Here is a 17,532-nt window from a genome sequence, read left to right as displayed (position 1 = left end):
GCTTCTTCATTAAAAGAAAATAATTACAATAAGAAAAACAATATTTGGAATATAAAAAGGTTAATATCTACTAAGAGGGAAAAAAACATGGAGATGAATAAAAAAAACAATATTAAGTCTAGATATTTTTAAAGTCAAAGGAAACACTCGATGTTCCATCAGTTCTGTCGATTTTCTCTTCAGAAGATTCAAAAAAGTCCGCCACATCCAATTTTTTCATATAGGATGGGTCAAATATTTTATTATCCTGATATGCAAAAAAATTTTCCACATTCTTCTCTTTTTCCTTCAAGGATGCTTGATAGAGATCAACTAAATGTTTTGATGTACGACGGTATGTGACAAATCCCAGTCATTCTGCATTGAAAGCATTTATTTTCAACACTTTTTGAACTCTTATCTTGTGAAACTTTTCATTTCTGATCATCATTTTGTGTTGTTCTTTTGAAATTTGAATAATTAGAACAACCACCACGAAAATAATAATTATTTATTCTTCTGCCATAGTAACGACCTCGACCACAATCTTTACCACGATTATTATTAAATTCACAGCATTCACTTCAGGGAATGGTGTCGTCCCAGTTGGTCGAGATTCACAATTTTCTCACAGTGTGAAAAAAAATCATCGTAAAAAAAGTACAAGAAAAATAACATAAACTCAAAATATGTCGTACTTGATTTTTTTCTTGCAGCATAAAAAATTTACATAAATTCAAAACTTGAGGTGTTTGAATTTTTAATCTTAAATTTTGAGGTGCTTGAATCTTACTTGAAATTTTTCGTAGTGAAAAAGTGGAAGAAAATTTATAAATTTGAAGTGTTGGAATTTTTCTCACAATTTCTTGTAGGAAGAAAGTGTGAGAAATTATGTAAACTCAAAGTTTGAGGTGCTAGAATTTTTCTTGCACCTTCTTGCAACGAGAAAGTACGAGAAAATTTTCATAAACTCAAAATTTGAGATGGTGAACTTTTATCCCAACTTCTCGCACTGAGAAAATGCGAGAAAATTTACATAAACTCAAAATTTCAGGTGTAAAAACTTCTTCCTTAACTTCTCGCAGCGAGAAAGTGCAAGAAAATTTATATAAACTCATAATTTGAATGTGTTGAAAATTTTCTCGCCACTTCTCGTAATGAAAAAGCCCGAGAAAACATACATAAACTAAAGGTTGGAATTTTTCTCACGACAGAGAAAGTGCAAAAAAATATACATAAACTTGAGGTGTTAGAATTTTTCTCGCAACTTCTCAAAGCAGAAAAGAACTCGTAACTATTTATAAGAACCCAAACTAAAATTATTTTCAATCTAAATTAAATGCACATAAAATGTTTCAGATATGAATTAAATAAAAAGAAAAAAAAAACCTTTTAGATTTGAATTAAATAAAGAAAATATTTTTAGATCCGGTAGAATTAAACACTAGAAAATCTTACCATGTGTGGCAAAATTAAAAAGTAGTCAACCCAACAACCCCCACGACTAACTAGTAATTAAAAGATTATAAAAACTATTTCTCAGAACAAATAAAGAAAAATAAACTTAAATATCAACATTCGATTTGAATTAATGCATGGTGAAGTAGGACAACTTTATGTAAGAATGTGAGTTAAGTACTTCTTGAACATACAATAATTATGGTTGAGGCCCCACAACAAGTTTTGTTCCTTATATTTTCCTTAATTCACAATATAATACGTGCTATTTATGGTCATGCACTCAAAACCTCGGGTCATCTCTAGAAGAAGAGACCTTTAAAATCTTCTTCATAGAAGATGATTACATCTTTACAATCACATAAATTGCTTCATCACGTTTGTTATAGACAAACCATTCAAAAACTGAGTTATGAAGATTTCATGATCATCCATCAAGTTCATACTAGAACTACTATTGAAGAATGTCATCTTAACATCCATACGATGTATTAGAAGACCTCTAATTGCTGGAAAGGTTATCAAGGCTCGAAGGGGTAGTTTGGTTGGAGGGTTTTCTGTATGGGAATTGACGCAGTCATACAGATTCCATATTTGTTTTACAAATATCAACACTTTACCTGATTTCTCTCCAAGGTTAACAAATCATCCTTCTTAGATATGCACTCATCGGACAAGGATTGGAATCAATTGAAAACTTTGTTTAGACCAGATGAATGAAAACATAGAGAAAAACATTACAAAAGAAAAAAAAAACCGAGGTCCTTCCTAAAGAACTCAAGCAACTATTTATAAGAACTCAAATGAAAATATTTTCAAAACTTAATGAAATATCGAAAACATTTTAGATCTAAATTAAATAAAAAAATATTTTAGATCTGAATTAAATTTTTTTTAAAAAAATTCATATCTAAATTAAATATAGCTAATATTTTTAGATCTTGCTGAATTAAACACTTGTAAATCTTTCAATGTGAGATGAAGCGAAAAGTTAATTTTACAACTAATCATTTCAAATAACACTAACTATTATTCCCAACAAAGTGTACAAATTTTCCATTTTGTATCCCTATTCGATTTTTTAATACTAATTCTCATATAAATACATCTTATTCTGAAATTGGAGAGGATCTCTAGAGAGTTTGTTCTCGAAATTAATTCTTACATAACTGATAGACTTTTGAGGACTGTTGAAGAGTCAAGAAAGTGATTTGGAAGCTCAAGAACATATAGATCACAACAAAAATGAATATTTTGAAGCTCAAAAGCATATAGATCGCAATAGAAAAGAAGGACAATGTGTGGTGAAAGTTCTTATTCTCTTTAAATTTCTAGTTCTTTTATGGATTTTCTGATCAAGCATAGATTATGTTCTAGTAGAGTGACTAAACTTATTTTAGAGAGTTGAGATTGACATTTATTTTAGTTATTATTCATTCATGTTTTTATGCTCGTATTGCTTTGCATCTCCTGAATTGATTTACATGATTAAATAGTTTGAATTGATTGCTTGGTAGAGTATGATTCAAATTAGATTGTTTAGTTGCATGATTATGGTTAATCTTAACGTGAAAATGATGAGGATGACTTTGTAGGCTTGCAAGATTGAGTTTAGGCCGCATTTACAAATCCGTAATGAAAATTGGTGTAAGAGGAATGAGATTTCATTGATTGATGAATCGTAATAGACCCGAATCGCAAACACAATTATATTGCTTTTGATCGTCTTTATCTAGAATTATGAATCTGTCACATTTTATGTTACCATTATCGTTATTTATACTGTTTGATCCTAACGTTAACGGTAATAGTAACAATAAATGTAGAAAATTCATAATTTTCATATTGTCGCAGTAACAATATCTGTAACAGTAATGATAATGGTAATGATAATGGTAGTGGATCCCACATAATTTTCAACTACAATTAGATTAAATACTTATACGATTTGATTACAAATTTCAAGGCAGAACCCACATCTCATTACGACTATAGAAAGTTGGTAAACAATAACAAAAGTAATTAACTGGAGATCACTTTTTACACTATTATTAATGGATTACTTTTCAACGGGGGTAAACGTAGCCTTAATGCTATCTATATTTTAATAGCAAGACAAAGTGTTATCTTCTTGGTGTCTGTTCTATTTGGTATTAATATCATATTTTCACACCAATTGTCTTTTCTTCAAAAGAAAAAAAAAATAATGTTAGAATTTGTGGTAAACGTTAGAATTAGAAAACCAATCTTTGGACTACTGGGAATGTCCTAAAACTCGCAGTTCGTAAATATTGAAAATATATTTTATTTATCAATAAAAGTATTATTGAGTTGTTCATTTAATAAAATGTTATTGATATTGAATTCTGTTGTAAAATCAATGGCTATAGTATGAATACATTAACTTTATGGATCAAGTTTTAGTTTATAGCCAAAATGGTCTATAAGTCTATGGATGAGATTGGGTACCTCATCCTGGGGATACTATTGGATGAGGCCTACTTTGTATAACTGATACAAACGATGTGATATCGAAATCGTTCATGTAGAGACATGCGAATGGGAACATCTTATGCAAAGGTTGTTTGCATAAGACCGGACCTCGAAATAGTCACTTTTCTTTATAATGACTGTTTACTCTTAAAACTGACTATTTCAAATTCAATGACCTAAGGTAACTCGATCTTAATCTTGAGCTAACTATGAACTCTTGTTTATTCGAGATTGTCCTTTGATCTATATAGGTGAGAGTAGTCCAACAACATTACTAAATAAGCTCCCTGTTTTGGTGATAAGACCGGATAGATAGCCGGGGACATAATTTTGCAATATATAAATCACTCCTACCTAATTTAGAGTTAGTAGATAGGTTGTTCTCTTAAGTACTGATTCTTGATCTTGAACAACGAGGTCCCGCCCTCTCATGATCAAAAGCGTCATGGTTTATTAGTTGGACTATAAATCAATTGTTCAATAGATGATCAGTGGAAGCTTAAGGAGCAAGATATATTTACAGAGATAAAGTGATAATTTTGACCTAGCTGTAAATACGAATTGTTTATAAATTAATACCTAAATCCACTTTATTAGTGATTGATGAACATCAAGCCGATTAACAAAGTACTTGCCTGAATGAGTTCTTTAAAAACTTCCATTTTCAGAGCAATCAAAATAATATTTCTTTTAATGTTGTTGGACTTAGTGAGAATAAAGTAAAGCTTACAACTTCTCAATTAAATTAATAAATAAAGCTTGTAGACCTTATATTAAATGATGTATATAAATATTAATACTATATTAAGATAATGGGTTCAAATCATCCCTAGGAAAAAGCGATATTGATGCAAGTGAAATGACTTACCTACAAAGGAAGGAATCTCCCGATTTCAATCGATTCAATTATGCAATGAAAAGCTAAAATGATTTTTCAAAACTACATGTCAAACACGAGATCCACGTTTAACGATAATGTATATCATTTATCATTACTATAAAATCTACATTATTTGACATTCACAATTTTTAATTATTTGATATTTTTTTTGGAAAAAATGTTAAGTAATGATCTTTTAGAAAAGAAAATGTCAAGTAAAAGATTAAAAAAGTGGAGATTGACGAAATGTTTTGGATATTTTCATGCAATCTATTACTTGACACGTTTTTCGTATCAAGTAATATAATGTCTTACTTGACATGTTTTTCGTGTCAAGTAAAATATAAAAATAATATTTTTTTTAATCTTTATTTTTTTCCCTCCCTCTCCATTTTCATTTCTCTCTCAAATTTGGTTTCCCTTCTACCAATATTATTATTTTAAGGTTAAATGCCTAGTAAAATTTTTTTTTATTGTTTATGTAATTTTAGTAATCTTTATTATTTGAGGGTATCTTTTGAATTTTTGGACTTTAAGTATAATTACAAAAATTTAATTACTGAATAAGGGGTGTTTCAGTTTAATGGTTTTGGGAAACTGGACTTTTCATGACTCATAATTTAATTTGAGATTAATGTCAGGAATTAATTTCAAATTAGAAGGGAAAAGGTTGCTTTTAGAGATTTGGGGGAAGGAATTTAACAGAATGAAATGAAAAAAGGAAAAAATAATAAAATAAAATAAAGTAAATATGATATGATATGATATTATATTATATTATATTTCCTTTTTTTTTTCTTCTTTCTTCTTTTTATTTCCCTCTCCCTCTCTTGGTTCACCCTCACGCCGTCGAGACCTCCCCCCAAATCTTCATCTTCTTTGTCTGCCGCCCAACCCCTTCACGCTGCTTGCTGCCCTTCGCTGCTGTCGCCAATCGTCAAACCCATGCCGTCAGTTTCGTCAACGACATCTTCCATCACATAAAGGGACGCCCTCAGTTCCATCGTCGTCAGTTTCTTCGTCGCGTCCCTCCAACATTTGCACCCGACGGTCGTCCGATGCCTTCTTCACTGGTTAAATCAGCGCCACATGTAAGTCTGTCGAGCTGCCTTCAGTCAGTTCCACCACCAAGTTTGTTCACGTCAGTCGTCGTTATTCGTCTCAGACTCGCCAGATTCGACATCCAGCCATCGTTCTGCTTGGTTTCACCAGTTGCCGCCGTCGAGAACTCCACGACCGGTGAGGGATCTAGTGGATAAAGAGATTCATGAATTTTTTTTTTGGTTTACTTTGGTTAATTTTGGTTACCCACTTGATTTTAGTTTGGATTTTAATTTACCCATTATGGTTGGATGCTAGATTTGGATTTTAAAGGTTTTGAGATACTGTCCAGTGGGTCAAAGGTTGTTTTGGTGTGTCATAAGTCATTTTTCAGCTGATTTGAAGTTGTTTCGAAGGATTTTAGTGAGTACAAAGGTTTTGAAACCCTTTTTGGTTGATTGTCATTGCTAGAAATTGGTTATGTAAGCTTTAATTGTGACTTATGCATAGTTTGGAATCCATTGGTTAAGTAATAAAGCGAATTTGGATTTTAACCTAATTTTTGGGTAAGTCGTGTTGGTAAGTTTGGAATGATTGGTCTATTGGATTTGGGCTTAAAAGTTAAAAGTGATTTTTGATTTGTGTTCTATGATTTTTGAAGTGTTGGAAAGAGTTGAGTTGTTGTCCAATAGGTTTGAGATCGATCTTTGCAAGGTTTTGGTAAGTTTGGAGGTTAGTATTAATAGTTCTTTGTTACCCATTGAAGTATTGGTCAAATAATTGAGTTATTTTCAAATTTTGATGTTCAATTCAAAGATTTCAAGGGATTGAAAGCAAAGTTAACGATGTTTGGACATTTTGATTGGTATTGAGGCCTTGAAACTCTTTTGGAATTGTTATATAGTTGCTGGAATTTGCATTTTGTAACCATTATTATTGAACTTTTTGTAGGTTGGATTACTGTTGTAGTTTTGAAGTAGCATTCGAATGGTGTTTATTTAATGCATCTGTATGATATGTGTATTAATTATTGGCTTTGTATTGTAGTGTCCTTTACAAGTGGGAACGGTTGAATGTGGGTATTACGTTATGAGATATATGCGAGAAATCGTGACTAAAGAGAAGAATATTATAACATATGTGGTATGTCTTTAAACTACTCATATATATTGTAACATTATAGATAGTGTAAATAGTAAATAAATATGTATATCTCACTTTCTATGTTTTATAGATTGATACGAGAAACTCGTACTCGCAATTTGAATTCGATGAAGTACATGCAGAATGGTCTGAATATTTAGGTCACTATATCTAATGGACTTCCTATAAATTGTGTATGTGACTGATAACTATATTTAGGTCACTTTCTATGTTTTATAGATTGATACGAGAAGCTCTTACTCGCAACTTTTTTTGTGTAAATGTTTTGTTCAACCATTATAGGTTATATACTTCAAAGAAATGTGTAGTGGAGGATAGAATTTTAGTCTTGTGATTTTTGGAATACATAGCACATATAGATTGGTCTTACAATTTTGGAATTATCATATATTGGGGTGGGTTGATAGAGTATATACTGTTGTATGATTCATCTTGTAAATTTTGGAATCGTTCATATAAACATGAGTAATAGAATGAAATTGTTTATTTTAGTATTCTCAATTGTTACGTTGGATATATTGGGCTGATATGTAGACCTGAAATATATGTGCAACTGTTTAGTTGATGAAATTGTCTTATTTGAACAAATGTAATGCAGGAAATGAGAAATGGAAATTAAATTTGAATGTTTAATTTGGAAAAAAAAAGCATAGATGACATTGGAAATGTGTCAAGAATTAGATTACTTAACCATTATTCCATGTCAAGATAAAAATATATTTGACAAATAAAAAAATGTCAAGAGTAATCACAATAATAAGTGTCAAGAATTAATACACTTGACATGTCATTAGTGTCAAGTGTATTATATTTCTTAACACGGAAATTGTGTCAAGAATTATTTCTCTTGATGTTTTTACAATATCAAGTTATGACATTATACTTGGCAATTGAATAGACGACGCTTTTATTAGCGTCAAGTATACCCTCTACTTGACATTGGAAAAACGTCAAATAATCCAATTTCTATAATAGTGGGTGTATATTATTGATGTTACGATGTTAGTTGGTTGATAATATTTTCTTTTATTATGATGGATATTTTGTCTTTGACTTGGCGTTGATATTCTTTCTTTATTGGTGGCAAATTTTTTTGACTGATCTTTTCCTTTTTTGTGCTGTTGTTGACGATATTTTTCTTGCCTCAGGAGGATTGTATTTAATTTGTCTCATATGTGGTTTTAGGGCAAGTTGTATTTTTTGTCTAAAGGGTCGATCGATTGAAAGACAGAGAATCTCTTGTGTTCTATGTGGCTACTTATTCATTGTGATATTCAAAAGTCGTGCGGTAATTTTGAAGCTTGGTCTATCCAAATAGATTCTTCATAGTGTTGTGGTAAGGTGCTGGTTGAGTGTTCTTTCAACTAGCAAGTGAAAAGGGGATGAAGTCATTGTTGCGGCATCAAAATCAGGGGAGCCTAAATTTGCAGACTCATTAGAAGCAGTATAAGTGTAAGAAGGAGCCTAACTTAGGTGGTAAACGATATACTTATGTCTATGTTGATGATTTCTTCCAGTACACGTGGGTACGTTTTATCATAGAAAAGTCAGCTACTTTTCAAGTTTGTTAAACTTTATGTATTCAGCTTTAGAGAGAACAAGAGGTACAAATTGTGAGGATTAGGATTGATCATGGTAAAGAGTTTGAAAACTCTCAATTTGAACCCTTTTGTAATTCAAAGGGTATTCAACATGAGTTTTCCTCTCCTATAACTCCTAAACCGAATGGTGTGGTTGAAAGGAAGAATTACACTCTTTAGGAAATAGCAAGGACAATGTTGCATGCAAAACGTGTGCCTTTGCACTTTTGGGCAAAAGCCCTCAATACAGCTTGTCACATCCACAACTGAATTTCTATTTGAAATTGCTCTCTGAGCACAAACTATGAAATCTGGAAAGACCATAAGCCAAATATTAAGTACTTTCATGTGTTTGGGAGTACCTACTATATTCTCATTAATCGAGATTCTCTAAAGAAATTGAATGCCAAAGCAGATGAAGGTATCTTTCTTCGGTACTCTTCTAATAGTTGTGCTTATCATTTCCTTAACAAGTGTACTTGAAATGTGATAGAATCCATCAATGTCATTGTGGATGACTTGCAAAATACTAGGCATTCCTATGAAAATGATGAAGATCAAGGTGGTACTCCTTATGTTGCATCTGATGTTAGTGACATCTGTTCCCCCATTCCATCTCGTAGCGTTATGTGTGAAAGTAGTAGATCTGATCTAGTCATTGTTGAGAACGAGATGTTTCCCACATCTAGTCGTATTTAAAAGAATAATTTTTAGTTTAAAAAACATTTTTTTTTCTAATCTCTCACTATGCATATTGTTGCATTGGTGGATATTGTTGTACATGGTGTATTGGTGCATATTAAAAGTTTAATGATAGGTTAAAATTTTGAATCTCTTCCTCTATATATTGTTGACCAAAAATAAAGATAATGTACATCATTGGTGCAATTACCCATGAGCAGCAATGATTTAATCCAACGCCATGGGTGGCATCATCGCAATCCAACTTTATTGGTGCATCTTTGCAATCTAACGTCACTCTTTGACGACATCTATTATATTTGTTATCGACACAAGAACGTATAAGTAATATAAATATATGCATAGTAATATATCAAACAAAGGAGTATTAATCATGATATCAATTATCAATGAGTTGCCTAAATGTCATGAAAAAATTCATCCGCTCCTAGATACGAAGAACACACTATCTCCAAATTAACAAGAGAGTTTATATACTCTATAATGAATACATTGATAAAAACGAAGAATCACAATAAAATAACAATAGATAATTTAATTCTATTTCGTCGTTGTATAGGCAATGAGTTTTATTATTTGATTGATTGATTAATTTAGAAAAGAATATAGTATAACTATAGTACCAACTCATTCTATTAATTATTTCACATGTCATTAAATGATTTATTAATTTATTATTTATTTATTTTGTGAACCCTATATAATTCTTAAGTGCTACTAATGTGGTAAATAATGAATAAAGGTAATATAGAAAAATTTTCATACTAATTTAGTAATAGAAATTTTATGGATCAATTTGGTTTAAAATAGTTGGTTTTGCTACACAAAAACTTTCCATAATCAATGCAATGGATGAGTTAAAAGTAATTGACTTTAACTTTTGTGAGAATTTGTAAACATATTGGCTATTTGTAAAAAAACAAAAAAAAAAAAAAAGGGTGAAAAGAGCTCTTGTCTAAAGATACTTTTTCCTAAAAACAAAATTCAATGTCTAGAAATAAAAATTAAACATTTTAAGATGGTAGAAACACGCTCGAAATTTCTTCCAAAATTTGATAATTTATATCTTATCTCATCAAATTGTCTAATTATGATTAACGATTGTTTTCAAATATAGAAAATTGAACTAACTTATTTATAAATATAGCAAAATATCACAATATATTATTGTTTAGTAATTCCGTGCATACCACTATTTATCATGATTTAAAAATTTTTCTTATATATTTCTGTAAATATTTTAATCTTTTTGTATATGGGATAAGAGTTCCAATGCAACCAAAATCTTATTCATTTAGGAATATTTTATACAAGCACCATACTTTCTTGTTTCTACCAACCTAAGTAAAGAGAAAAACACACAATTGCAACAAATTCAAAAATTGCCGTTTTAGTGTAACATCATAAAAAAAAAAAAAAAAAAAAAATAGAATGTCTTATTTCACTTTTAATTCCTTTATTTTTTCCCCCTCCAAAGTACAAAATCATAAAACAGGAAAAAAAGCAAATATAAATTGACTTCAAATTCTGCCGCCGAAGAAGAAGGCGGAGGGGAATTTATTTCATTCTCTGACCACCTCATTCACGGCGCTCACCATTGATGAAGGCAGCAAGCTTTCCTACGAAATCAACCGCCTCGTCGGACGTCGGGTTGAACAAATGAAACACGTGGCCTTGTCCCTTCGTCTCGATGACATCGACGGCGCCGCCCCATCCCGATTTCTTCAGACATTCACTGTAAAACCATCCTCTGTTTTTCAGAGCATCCTTCTCCGCCACAAAAACCGCCACTCTCTCCGCCGCTACCCGTCCTAATTCCGGGTCAAATCCTGGGTTCACAATCGGGTCATCTAACCCGCTAATCTTAGGGCAAACAAAATACCACAATTTCTCAATAAACGATCTGTGTTCCGGATTCAACTTCTCTTCGTCTCCGATCAATTTTCCTCCCCAGAAATAAGCATGAACCAAAAGTAATCCCCTCAGATTCAACCCGGCCAGCCCCTCCGTCCCGACCCGGATTGCCATTCGATTAGCGATGTTGGCTCCAGCGCTATCTCCGGCGAAATAAACCCGGTCCAAATCTGCAATTCCATTCAACCACTCCTCCGGTCCGGTTCCGGCCGAATGGGCGGCGACCCATTTCAAAGCATCCCAGGAATCTTCGTAAGCGATTGGAAGCGGGTGCTCCGGAGCTAGCCTGTAATCGACGGAGACGGCGACGACGTTGGCTTCGGCGACTAAGGAGTTAAGATGACGGTGGTAGAAGGAAGAGAATGCCGATTCGATGCAGAAGCCTCCGCCGTGAAAGTAAACAAGAAGAGGAAGCTTGTGAGGTTGTGCGGTGGGTTTGGGCTTGTAAATCCGAGCAGAGACGGGGGTTTCCGGCGAGATGACGACGTCTTTGGACTCGACGCCAGTTAGGGGGTCGAGAGAGGGATCGATTAATTCGTTGCCGGCAAGCCTGTGGATGCGACCGTCTTTGTAAACGACGAGCATAGGGGAAAAGTCGTGGGCAATTTCAGTGGAAGCCATGGGAGAGAGTTGATGAAAGGAGAAAGAAGCGGCGGAGGAAGAAGGCGACAATGAAAGAGAAATATCTCCTTGTGCCTTTGATTTTATGAGTTCTAATTAGTGGACTTAAAAGGTGAGTTGTTAGGACTTGGGAGATATTGGTGGCAAGTTGTTTTCCATCATTAATTGTATGGGAAATAAATTGCCAAACTTGTAATAAATATGACTATATATCACACCATTATAAGTAGTATAGCTAGGGTTTGGTAGAATTGAGCTTTAACTATGTTGAGGTTCTTGTATAATTTCGTGCTATAAACTTTTGAGAAATCAGAAATGTTCGCACGTACAATCCAAGCTTATGACTTAGGAAAGAATAATAGTAGAGTGCTGAAATGTCGGTGCACTTTAAAAGGATGAATATTTTTTTTAATTTACTTAAACATGGTCATCGATTTTTTGTGAGGAACCTGCCACTCATTAAGTTCTTCCATATAATAGATTTTTTCATATTTATCCCATGAAATCTATGTATTCTGATGCAACATGGTCCATGGAGGATGTATATGTATTCTCCCTCATTTTTGGTCATTTTATTGGTTAAAATATCATTTGGTACCTATATTTTTGTTGAATAAAATTTTTTGGACCAATCACAAATTATCACATCATTTTTCAAATTAGATTATAATTAAAATTGATTGAATTTGAGACTAATTAAAGATTGACACCTGTCTCAAATTGAAATTGAAGACTTAAGTTAGTAAATCTCAATGATGTCATGTGTTTTCATATTTTATTTATGTCTAACTTTTAAAATATTTATGAGAATGTTTAATGAGTTCTATTCTACAAATATTATGATCCAATTACCATTTTGTCCTCAAATTGCATTCATGTATTTCAAAAAAAGAAAATTCAAAGGTCCGTTGATTGACGTGTAATCTTTAACAAAAAAAAATATATATACTTTTTCAAATATTTCAATTAAATCGAAAATTAAACCCACTATCTTATCTACCTTTCTTCTCAAATCTTTTCCATCTATAAACTCATGATGTTCCCCGATCTTTCTTCTCAAATCTTCTCTAAAGTCACGATCTTCTGCATCTTTCTTCTCAGGCGTGCGTGATAACGGAGAAAAACAGAGGCGATTCATTCCTTCTGGTGGAACTTCCAGTACATTTCCTATTTTCTAGCGATTCTGGTCAAATATTTCAACCAAAGCTCTGCAACTTTTTTTGACCTATAAAAGAGTAATAGGAAAATTATCATTATCAATTTTTGGTGTAAGCAGATCAAATTTCTTTAGCACAAGTACAATAAAGCATTTGTTCTAAAATCTCTTCAATCATAGACCCTAGGGACCGAGAAGTAATTAACTTATCTTGTCGTTTCCATGGTTCATAAGCAAGATTCAGTTTATCGATGGTACTGGAATTTTCACTTGTAATTCACACTACTACAAACTTGACCTTTGTTGGTGGGCAAAACATGTCAAAAAATGTCTTTGTTGATGGCCAAAAAATGTGAAGTAAGCCAACATCAAGAAAGCTTGATCATTAAGAAAATTGGTTTTGTTGACAGTAAAAAAAAAAACACCTAAAACCCTTTGTAGACGTTCTTGGCCACCAATAAATGATTCGTTGACGTTTTGTCCTTCAACTATATGGAAAAACCATAAATGAAACTTTTTTTCAATACTTTCAAACATGAAAGTAAGGTAATATTGATATATATATATATATTTTTTTTACCATCAACTATTTTTTAAAAACGTCAAGAAAATCATTTTTATTAATGTTTTTTACATGTCAAGAAAACTATTTTATTGTCTGTCAACATATGTTTTTATTGATTGTTTTTTAATGTGAACTATATACTTTTATTGATATTTTTACTTGTCAACTAAGCAAATTTGAAATAAAAAAAAATTGAGCCATTAGGACCCTTCATATCCAGCCGGTAATCGACCTCAAAAAAGTTTTTAACTTGAAATTTGCATTTACACCAATAAATAACTCATGATATCTAACTTGTACTTTATACACAAATAATAAAATACACCAACTCACTTACATAAAGTTTGTAGCAATCAAACCTCAAAAGGGGTCAGAGACATTCGACTAGAAATAAAGAATCAATTCATTATATGGAGAAAAAGAAGAAAAAACCAAAAGAGGTGAGATTAAACCAAAAGGAACTAAGGGTTGAATTAGAACCTGAAAGGGAGGCGGAGATGAGGTGAAACGACGACAGGAACAGGCGAAAGAACGATCAGAAACAAAATGCAATCTATAGGCACGACCAACGACAGTTGAGAGAAACAGAGAGACCGACCAGCGAGGTTGAGAGTGGCAAAGAAGTGGCCAACAGGGCTAAGCATGTCGAAGAGGCGGCCGACGGGGCTGAACATGATAGATGGGTGTGGGAGAAGAAGGGTCTGGACAAATCTTAAATTTGGGGGTAGGGCTTGTGTGAAATGAAAAATGACGGATGGGTGGGGGGAAGAAGGGTCTGGAAAAATCTTAAATTTGGTCGTCAGGGGGTTCTTCAGCAATTTCTTTTTTTTTTTTTTTTTTTTTTTTTTTTTTATGTTTCTCACTGGCGACTGCTAAATGTATCCGTCGGTGGATCCGCAATATCCCGACACCACATTACTGCCATCGAAAATTATTACAAAAAAAAAGTGTCCTTTCTTCGATCGATGGTTAAAGCTATGACATCGGAGATGCTCCGTTTAGCCTGACGATTAGAATACGGTGTCAAAAGAAATTAAGAATTTTTTATGCCTTCGTTACATCGAGAGTTAGTGTTTCTCCTGACTATTTTCTACCGACAACATTTTCCGTGTCGGGAGATGAATTTTATTTTAGTGAACTCCTGGAAATTAATTAACATATAACTACACAACTCTACAAAATAACATCTTCAATCAACTCCTGGAAATCAACTTTACACAACTCCTATAAATCCAAGAATTATACACAACTCTTGTAAAAACAACTTTAATAAGGACATTTTTACTGTGATTTCCAAAACGTCTAGGATCAATGACACATCAATATGGATATACATTCTAATAAGACGATGATGTGATGACAGATGAATAATTACTAAATAATATTTGATTACATTGTATATGTGGAAGCACGTTAAGAAGAAGCTATATAAGTGGATGAAAGAGCAGTAGTACTAAGAACTTTTGGGGCATCTAGAACAAACATTTAGAACATCACAACAACACATCCTCACGTTAATACATTCAATCCAATAGGGGGAGGTTGCATGAATATAGAACATTTGAGATAGAAGAGAAATAAGGAAATGAATGAGAGAAAAAGGAAATTGCTCAAAATATTCTTAGTGATTTTATTAACATCAAGCATCCAACATTTAAAAAAAAAAAAAAAAAAAAATCCTTAAATTGAGGTGAGCAAAAGAATAAAAGAATAATAATATTTAATACAGATGACATATTCCTATTGGAGATCCTTTAATCATCAAGACTCCTTAACAAAATTTGTTATTCGAATATTTTGGACTCCTGTTGACCTGGGATAACTGACTGTATTGGGTTTGATGACATGACCCTCTTTGACTTTGTTGACATGGCTTTCAACTCTGTCTTCCTCAATATCCCCCCTCAAACAAGAGGGGAGCTCAACGACCCCGAGTTTGGACCGAAGATTGAAAAACTGTGAATGTGTTAGTGATTTGGTAAGGCAGTCTTCTATTTGATCCAAGAAGGGTACATATCATACGTCCAAACATTCTTTTAGAACCTGATCTTGCACAAAGTGTATATCAATCTCGATGTGCTTCGTCTGGGCATGAAACATGTGATTAACGGCTAAGGCTCCATCAACGGCTAAGTCCTTTTAGAACCTCGGTTGCAATTCTATCTCCCCTAGAAGTTGTTATAGCCATATGATCTCAACCCACGCATAAGTTAATGCTCTGTACTCCGACTTAGTGTTTGATCTTGCCATAATGGACTACTTTTTAGATGACCAAGATACTAGATTCCCACCAACAAACACGTAGTAAGTAGCCACAAATCTCCTATCATCCATATTTGCTGCCCAGTCAGCATAAAAAAACGCTGAGATTGATAGATATGTACCAGGGTGTATATATAATCCATAGTTTTTCGTGTCACTTAGATACCAATTGTCCAAAATCGAGATTATTTTATTTATCAAGGGCATATCTTTCCTGTTAGAATCTCATCCACGTACACTGTTGGAATTGGTGTCCTAATTCTCCAGAGTCTCGTTGTTTTGTAAAGATACACATTGTTTAATGAATAAAATAAGTGTTATTTAATTCTGGCATTTACTCATATCCAATAAACAAAGCTCCTTGGTTATCTTATGTGAACTTAAGCATGTATATGTGATATACAAGTGGATCATGCCTTAAGTGATAACCTAAATAGGTTTGTAGTATAAGGATTAAGGTGGAATACCTGATCCTTGTGACACTACAGATACGACCCGCTTTGTAGAGGTTTGCAAGTGTTGTAAACTACTACAGATAGTACATCCTGACCATTCATGTGGAGACGTGCGAGCGGGGGTGTCCTATACAAAGAGTTTGTATAAGACTTGAACCACGTTGATACTAGAGACTTGCATCTCACCTAAACGACCATAGGTGACACGACCTCAATCTTGAGTGTTTTGGGCACTCCTACCTTTGAGGGCGGTTCTTTGATTAGTATGGGTGAGAATGGCTAGATTGCCAACTCAACATGCCTACCTTTTTGGAGATTTGTCTAATTTGGGAGCTAGGAACTCAATCCACAGGATGAAATTCACTTCTTTCTCGAAGTAGGGATAAGTAGAGAGATTACTCCCTTAAGGGTTGATTCCGGGGCTTGAACATAGTGTTCACAACTTCTTTTTGGAAGAGAAGACTCAATCATAGTAGGACTATGACTTATGTTCATTAGAGGGATTAGTGGTACTTAAGGAGATAGATGTAACTACAGGGGCATAAAAGTTATTGGCCCAACTGTACTTACGAGCGATCTGTGAAAGGTTGTCGCACTGCTGATTGGTTAAGATGGACACATAATATATCTGTGGTAAGGAGAGTTCAACTACCGGTCTTTAGTGGAGTGCCTGGCAGTTAACAGATGGTGGATCCCGTGACAAAAGAGTTTACTCAGTTATTCACGTACTGTTGAAGCTTCGAGTTACAAGTCCATAAGGTCCCCTTGGTAGCTCAATGGATTCAGTTGAGGATCAGTTCTTGGTGTTGATTTGAAATGTTCAAATTGACTAGAGGTATTTTGATTATATATGATATAATCTGTATGATGTATGAGATAAATCTAGTGGAAGATTGATGTAAATGAGATTTACATTAAGTGCCATGGAATAAAAAAAGAACTATGATTTATATGTTTCATGAGATGAAATATTAAAACTATAGGTTATAAATATAGATGAAATATTAAAACTATAGGTTATAAATATAGTATGATAAGTTGGTTATCACTTATATTTATAATAATATTAATTATTGGATAATTAATTCTTTTTCTTTAATAACCAATCGAGTGGGTGGTTATTGAATTTCCATGGTAACCGTGAGTTAAAAGAAAAATTATTTTCCTAATTGGTGAGTATTGAAATGTTTTTACAAAAGATTAAAAATAGTTTTGAGTTCTCTCGACAAAAAGAAACTCGTGACGCTTATCAAGTAAATAAC

The 17,532-nt window shown here is 33.0% G+C and overlaps 1 protein-coding gene and 1 long non-coding RNA gene across 2 annotated transcripts; one reads left to right on the top strand and one right to left on the bottom strand.

Moving 5' to 3' along the window:
* Positions 1-5,572: 5,572 nt before the first annotated feature.
* Positions 5,573-8,866, top strand: LOC120088489 (uncharacterized). Its single transcript, XR_005484936.2, has 3 exons — positions 5,573-6,049; positions 6,899-6,994; positions 8,201-8,866. It is a non-coding gene; the product is annotated as an uncharacterized LOC120088489 (long non-coding RNA).
* Positions 8,867-10,717: 1,851 nt separating this feature from the next.
* LOC120089391 (putative carboxylesterase 13) lies at positions 10,718-12,243 on the bottom strand. The gene has a single exon (XM_039046842.2). The coding sequence runs from the start codon at positions 11,830-11,832 to the stop codon at positions 10,876-10,878; it is 957 nt and encodes a 318-aa protein (XP_038902770.1). The 5' UTR covers positions 11,833-12,243; the 3' UTR covers positions 10,718-10,875.
* Positions 12,244-17,532: the final 5,289 nt, after the last annotated feature.

This window comes from Benincasa hispida, chromosome 10 (genome assembly GCF_027475165.1).
Source record: "Benincasa hispida cultivar pf3 chromosome 10, pf3_genome.v1.1, whole genome shotgun sequence".
Lineage (NCBI taxonomy): Eukaryota > Viridiplantae > Streptophyta > Magnoliopsida > Cucurbitales > Cucurbitaceae > Benincasa > Benincasa hispida.
The sequence above is the reverse complement of the archived record's forward strand: the minus strand, read 5'-3'. Positions and strand labels throughout refer to the sequence as shown.